This window comes from Orycteropus afer, unplaced genomic scaffold (genome assembly GCF_000298275.1).
Source record: "Orycteropus afer afer isolate SDZICR_OR568_19922 unplaced genomic scaffold, OryAfe1.0 scaffold00085, whole genome shotgun sequence".
In the NCBI taxonomy this organism is placed as follows: domain Eukaryota; kingdom Metazoa; phylum Chordata; class Mammalia; order Tubulidentata; family Orycteropodidae; genus Orycteropus; species Orycteropus afer.
The window spans coordinates 9,871,092-9,878,861 of NW_006921672.1; the positions used below are offsets into that span (position 1 = coordinate 9,871,092).

The 7,770-nt window shown below is 38.6% G+C and overlaps 1 protein-coding gene across 1 annotated transcript in view; it reads left to right on the forward strand.

Moving 5' to 3' along the window:
* The window catches only part of LOC103198102 (keratin-associated protein 9-2-like), a 26,353-nt gene that overhangs the window by 2,007 nt on the left and 16,576 nt on the right, over positions 1-7,770 (forward strand). The window contains exon 2 of the mRNA XM_007942202.2: positions 7,554-7,764. Within this exon, the coding sequence (XP_007940393.2) occupies positions 7,554-7,764 (211 nt within the window). The remainder of the gene's footprint in view (positions 1-7,553; positions 7,765-7,770) is intronic.

Sequence of the window (7,770 nt, forward strand, 5' to 3'; positions counted from 1 at the left end):
CCATCTTCCTTCCGAGGAGTGGCTGTGGGTTTGAACCGCCAGCCTTCTGGTTAGCAGTCAAGTGCCTTAGGCACTATGCTACCAGAGCTCCTTCCCATGTATAGTGTAGAAAATAAAAAAGGTATCAATTAACATGCCAGAAAACAGGCCCTCAGGACATATTTCTTGAATTCCCAAACTTTGAGGCAATTTATTCTCCTAACCAAGACATTATTAAGGAAATTTGAGTATAGACACAGTCTAGGAATTGAGCTACTCTGAACTACTCCATGAAATTTTACCTTTGAGCCATCCCCACACATCTTGCATTTTCTGAGGAATGTTCAAGCATTATATCTGACAGCCACCCACGTGGCCAGAAGTTTATCAAAGTCACCTCCATCCCTATGATTCATTCCTAAACTATTATTTATCCTGTCCAATCATTATTTGATTGATTGATTGTTAGCATAATACCATTCTCTGAAGTCCATACGCATTCAAACATAAGGCATTCAAATGCATAATGCCTTCAAAGAAACACACACTGCCACAATCATTGGCAATCATTTGGAGAGAGGGAGAAAAAAAAAAAAAAACACCTTATAAATTTATCATGACCTTGGCATTCATCCTGGCAGACTTGGTTTTGTATACATACCAAAGATGAATCCACTTTTTGGGGCAGATTCCTGTTATCCAACCAATAAATCAAAAATGCCTATTTATTAATTTAGAGGAGAATTAACTTTATGCAGAATGTTAATCTCCTCAACTACCACTTATTCCCCCTATAGAAGATTATTTTGTGAGCAAGGGATAGTACAGGGAAGTCAAGGGAACCAAGTGTTGAGTGGCATTTGATACATCACTTCACAATAGGTCTCACCAGTGGAACTGGAAAACTCACAGTCCCACAACTAATCCTCTGTCTCCCCTGGGCAGTGCTTGGCTGTTAACATTTGCCTCAGCACTTCTCTTAACTCTTAAGTTTCCATGGTTACCCTATACTCCTCTATCCCCCATTTAAGTTTCACATTGTTTAATAGCTTCAATCAGGTCTGAGTCAATTCCTCAAACTTAGCATAAAATCTATAGACAGTGACTGCATGGTTTGGTTTTGGTTCTTTGTAATGTAGATTCCCAGTCTCACTATCGTCTGCAACTTGGGACACCTCCTCACTCAAGCCATTGCATCATGAACATCCAGGATGAAATTTATGCTTCAGTTTACTTCATTTCTGTCATAATAGCTATTGGTTATTTATGATATTTCTAATTGTATTTTGGGAGAAGTTGAGGTTTTTTCCCCTTTCTTCTTTTCCAAAGTCTTAAAAAGTTAAAAGACTCCTCTATTATGTAAGATTGTCACCACAATGATGTTTGACTTATTTTTTTGTTTTGTTTCTTTGTGTATCAGATTATAATTTAATGCCATCAGTTGGTTATGAATGACATATCCATCATCTTCCATCTCCCCAGTGAGTTATACTGGTAATTACACCATATTGGTGAGTTATACTCATTTCCATCAGTGAGTTACACTGTTTATTGCATTGTAGTTAATTTCTTATAGTTAATTTAATATTAATATAATACTGTTATGGAAAGTGCAAGGGTTAATCTAAGAAAAGTGGCCTTGGTCTCTGTTTCTTCTGTTCAAGTGGAGAAAGCTCAACCCTTTTGTCACTGGACACCTCCTGGGAATCTCTCCTACGGTACATGGTTCAGAAAGTACAAGTGGGATTTTTCTTGTGCACATGCTCAAAATGAGAATGAATGTTAAACTGCAACCTCAAACTTTTGAATAGATTTAATTTAATTAAAGGAGACCCTTTAGAAATAACAACAGAAAAAAAAGATATTTCAAAATCATTTGAGTCACAAAAGAATCTCGCCAGTCTCAAAACCAACTTATGTAAAGAATATAGGAAAATGATGAAGAACTGGAAATAAATTATAGTGATTCCTACTTAAATGAGCAAAAGTAGACATTAATCTAGAAAAATAAAATGTATTCTAAAAATAGATAATTTTAGAAGATTTAGAATTCTATTGTTTGTAAATTTATGAAAGTGTTGTTCACATTATTTCTGTGACATTTCCATCTCTTTATGTTGCCCCAAGGAGCTCTGGTAGCATAGTGCCTAGGGCACTTGACTGCTAACCAGAAGGCTGGTGGTTCAAACCCATGAGCCACTCCTCAGAAGGAAGGTTGGGCAATCTACTTCCGTAGTGATACCACCTCGGAAATCCAAGGAGGGGTTGCTATGAGCCGGGTCTGACTTGACAGCACATAACAACAACAACAACAACATGTTGCCCCAGCTCAGATTGTTAGAGATTATTTGCAAATGATGACAATATCTACCCTTCCAATGAGATTCCAGCTCAGCCTTCTCATCTATCTTTAAAAATCATATCCTGAAAGTTGATTGTTCAGACTTCAGTAACTGGAATTGCTCAATATTGCTACATGATAATGTGTTTCTCCAATTGTTTCATTATTCTTGTTTCTTATTCCCTGCCTTTTATGATCATTTTGAATCATCTTTATAACTATCGTGAGGCCTTTCTTGTCAATCTTCTAATAATCCCTACCTAGCTGAAAACTCTAATTTATATGAGCCCTGAGTCTTCAAAAGACTTTCCTTTAGAAAGCATTTTATGTGTTTACAAAGCACTTCTAGTCTTTCACTGTGTCCTGTGACCAGAGGCCGTATTGATAACCTTATTTGGATAAGGTGATAAGTCAGAGTGTGTGCAACACAGGACATAAATAACTGAATCAGGTTTTATTGACTCATGTGTCTAATCAATCACAGATGTTAATCAGCATTGTCATTTCATTCCCAGTTAATAGTTCTCAATCCAGTCATCCCATTGAATTCAGGCACTATAGGGGGTCATTGGGTTAGAAATAATCATTGGGCTCTTGGCCACTCTTACAGTGAGTTAATACCCTAAGAATTTATTCTTTTGGAAGAGCTTAACTAAATGGAATTTTTTTTTTAAAAAGGATTAATTTACAAAACTGACATAATTGAAAACATGGTTACTGTTTGGTGCCATTGAGTTGGTTCCTACTCACAGTGACCCCGTGTACAATAGAATGAAACACTTCCCAATCCTGTGCCATCCTCACAATCACTACTATATTTGAACCCATTTTTGCAACCACTGTGTCAGTCCATCTCATTGCAGATCTTCCTCTTTTTTGCTGACCCTCTACTTAACCAAACATGATGTCCTCTAAGGATCAATCCCTCCTGATAACATGTCCAAAGTATGAGAGACAAAGTCTCCATTCTCCTTCTAAGGAGAATTTCAACTGTACTTCCTCCAAGATAGACTTGTTTGTTCCTCTAGCTATCCATGGTACATTCAATATTCTTCACCAACACCACAATTCAAATGCATCAGTTCTTCTGTGGACTTCCTTACTCATTGTCCTGCTTTTGAATGCATATGAGACTATTGAAAAGACACTAGTTTCACTCAGGTGCATCTTAGTCTTCTATGTAATGTCCTTGCTCTTTTACACATCATAGAGGTCTTTTGCAGAAGATTTTCCCAGTACAATATGTTGTTTGATGTCTTGACTCCTGCTTCCATGGGTGTTGATTGTGGATCCAAGTAAAATGAAATCCTTGATAACTTCAGTCTTTTCTCCATTTAAACAATGGATCTTAGTGGTCCAGTTGTAAGGATTTTGGTTTTCTTTATGGTGACATGTAGTCCATACAGAAGGCTGTAGTCTTTGATCTTCATCAATAAATGTTTCAAGTCTTCTTTGTTTTCAGCAAACAAGGATGTGTCTTCTGCATAACTCAAGTTGTTACAGATTGAGTAAGTATGGTGAAGAATACAGCCCTGCCACACATCTTTCCTAATTTTAAACCATGAAGTATCCCCTTGTTCTGTTTGAATGACTGTCTATTGGTCCATGTACAAGTTCTTCATGAGCACCATTAGGTTTTCTGGAATTCTCATTCTTTGCAATGCTATCCATAATTTGTTATGATCCACAGTCAAATGCCTTTGCATAATCAATAAAACACAGGTAAACATTTTTCTGGTATTCTTTGCTTTCAGCCAAGATCCATCTGACATCAGCAATGATATCCCTCATTGCACGTCCTCTCTTAATTCATCAGCTTAAATTCTGACAGTTTCCTGTTGATGTACTGCTGCAACTGTTTTTGAATTATCTTCAGCAAAATTTTATTTGTGTGTTATATTAATGATGTTGTTGTTGTTAGGTGCTGTTGAGTCAGCTCCAACTCATAGTGACCTTATGTACAACAAAATGAAATATCATCTGGTCTTGTGCCATCCTCACAATCCCTGCTACACTACAGCCATTGTTGTTGACACTGAGTTAACCCATCTCATTGAGGATCTTCTCCTTTTTTGCTGACCTTCTACTTTACCAAGCATGATATACTTCTCCAGGGACTGGTCCCTTCTGAAAATATGACCAAAGTAGGTACGATGAAGTCCGGTCATTTAGTGATACTGTTTGATAATTTCTGCATTTGTTGGATCACCTTTCTTTGGAATGGGCATAAATATGTATCTCTTCCAGTCAATTGGCCAGTAGCTATTGTCCAAATTTCTTGGCATAGACAAGTGGGTGCTTCCCACGTTGCATCTGTTTCTTGAAACATCTCAGGGGATATTCCTTCAATACCTAGAGCCTTGTTTCTCACCAAGTCCTTCAGTTTCTTCCTTCAGTGCCATCAATTCTTGACATATACTGTCTCCTGAAATGTTTGAACATTGACAGATTCTTTCTGGTACAGTGACTCTGTATATTCCTTCAGTCTTCTTTTGATATTTCTGCATTGTTCAATATTTTGCTCATAGACTCCTTCAACATTGCAACTCGAAGCTTGATTTTTTTTTCTTCAGTTCTTTTAGCTTGAGAAATGCCAAGAGTGTTTTTTCCCATTTGATTTTCTGACTCTAGGTCTTTGCACATTTCATTATAATACTTTGTCTTCTCAAGCCACCCTTTGAAATCTTCTGTTCAGCTCTTTTATTTCATCATTTCTTCCATTGTCATTAGCTACTCTCTGTTCAGGAGCAAGTTTCTAAGTCTCTTCTGACATCCATTTTGATCTTTTCTTCCTTTCTTTTAATGATCCATTGCTTTCTTCATGTATGATGTCCTTGATGTCATCCAACAACTCATCTGGTCTTCAGTCATTGATGTTAAGAATTTCAAATCTATTCTTCAGATGGTCTCTAAATTCAGGTGGGATATGATCAAGGCCATATTTTGGCCGTCACAGACTTTTTAAAATTTTCCTCAGCTTCCACTTAAATTTGCATAGGAGCAATTGATGGTCTGCTCCACAGGTGGCCCCTGGCTTTGTTCTGACTGATGATATTGAGCTTCTCCATCATCTCTTTCCTGTGTATTCCCATTGGCAAAGCCCATGTTTTAATAGCAAAGCTACTATGTTGTTGAAAAAAAGTATTTGCGATGAGTAAGTCACTGGTCTTGCAAAATTCTGTCATGCAATCTCCAGTGTCGTTTCTACCACCAAGACCATATTTTCCAGCTACTGATGCTTCTTCTTTGTTTCCAGATTTTCCAATCCAATCACCAGTAATCATCAATGCATCTTGATTGCATGTTTCATCAGTTGCAGACTGTAGAAGTTGGCGGATTAAAAAAAAAACTTCAATTCTTCATCTTTGACTTCAGTGGTAGGTATGTAAATTTGAATATGAGCCATATTAACTGGTCTTCCTTGTAGGCATAGGTATATTATTCTATCGTTGACAGCATTTTGGGAGCTCTGGTGGCATAGTGCCTGAGGTATTTGACTGTTAACCAGAAGGCTGATGGTTCAAATCCATCAGCCACTCCTCAGAAGGAAGGTTGGACAACCTACTTCCGTAGAGATATTGCCTTGGAAACCCAAGGAGGGGTCCCTATGAGTTAGATCCGACTCAATGGCAAATGAGTTAGAGTGACAGCATTTTACTTCAGTATAGATTTTGAAATGTTCTTTTAGATGATGAATGTGATCCCATTGCTCTTCAATTTGTCATTCGCAGCATAGTAGCCCATATATTTGTCTGGTTCAAAATTACCAATATCAGTCCATTTCAGCTCACTAATACCTAGGATATAGATCTTTATGTGCTCCATTTCATTTTTGTCAATTTCCAATTTTCCTAGATTTACACTTCATACATTCCACATCCCTATTATTAATGAATGTTTGCAGCTGTTTCTTCTAATTTTGCATCATGCTACATCAGCATATGAAGGTTCCAAAGGATTTACTCCATCCACATCATTAAGATCTCTTCTGCTTTGAGGAGACAGCCATTCCTCAGTTGTGTTTGAGTGCCTTCCAGATTGAGGGGGTTGTCTCCTGGCATGATACCAGACAATGTTTCATTTCATTCATGAGGTTTTCAATGGGTAATTTTTTCAAAAGTGGACCAACTTGTCCTTCTTCCTAGTCTGTCTTAATCTGAAAGTTCTGCTAAAAACTATGCACCATGGGTGAACCTACTGGTATTGGAAATACTAGTGGCATAGCTTCCAGCATCACAACGACACAGAAGACAGCAAGTACAACAAACAGACAGAGGAGGGGTCAGAACAGACAGAGGAGGGGTCATTAGTCCTTAGGGAGATGCATATCCAACCCACAATGAGATACCACTTCACCCCTACTAGGATAGCTATGATTAACAAAAAACAACAACAACAACAACAAAAAAAAAAAAATGGAAAGCAAGAGGCTGTGACAAGGATATGGAGAAATTGGATCCCTCATGCTTTGCTGGTGGGATTGTAAAAGGATCCAGCCACACTGGCAAATATATATATATATATATATATATCCAAACTCACTATCAAGTCAATTCCAAATCCTACTGACCCCCATTAGGTTTCCAAGGTGGTAAATCTTTATGGAAGTAGATTTCCCAGTCTTCCTTCTATGGAGTGGCTGATAGGTTTGAAGTGCCAACCTTCTGGTTAGCAGTCAAATGCCTTAGGCACTACATCACCAGAGCTCCTGGCAGGTCCTCATGAAGATAAACATAGAATTACCATGTGAAAGAACAACTCCACAAGGAGTATTGATAGAACTGGGATACACAGGTACAGTGGTTGTCACAGAAACCTATTTATTGTAGTCTTGGTGTCAAGCTTGTGTAGTGAGCACACTTGGACCCAGGCAGAGTTCAATTGATCACTGAATCAGTCGGCATCATGTGTCTCTCCAAGTGCACTTCCTAATCTAAGTACGGCTCAGGAAGAAAGCCAGGCGGAACAACTGTTCTGACCCTCCTAAGCCAACTGGAACTATCACAAGACCAGATGATGATTGAAGCAGGAGGATGCGGATGATGTGACCACCTTCCTTTCATCTGGAAAAAGTTTCTGTGAATAATACTCAATTAAGAAACATTAAACCTTTATTTTTGGAAGATGCATAACACTTAAAGAATAACTTCCTCCTTGACAATTCCCCCAGTGATGATAGAAAACAACATGAAAAACAAGGAAAACTCTTGCTTATTGGGTCAAACTTTGGCAGTCCAGTGTATAAAAGCCTCAGAAAGAAGGAGTTCTCAGAATCTGGGAAACTCACCTCTGAATAGAAACTCACTCTCCACACCTGACACCATGACCCACTCCTGTTGCTCCCCTTGCTGCCAGCCCACCTGCTGCCAGCCCACCTGCTGCAGGACCACCTGCTGCAGGACCACCTGCTGCCAGCCCACCTGCTGCCAGCCCACCTGCTGTGAGTCCAG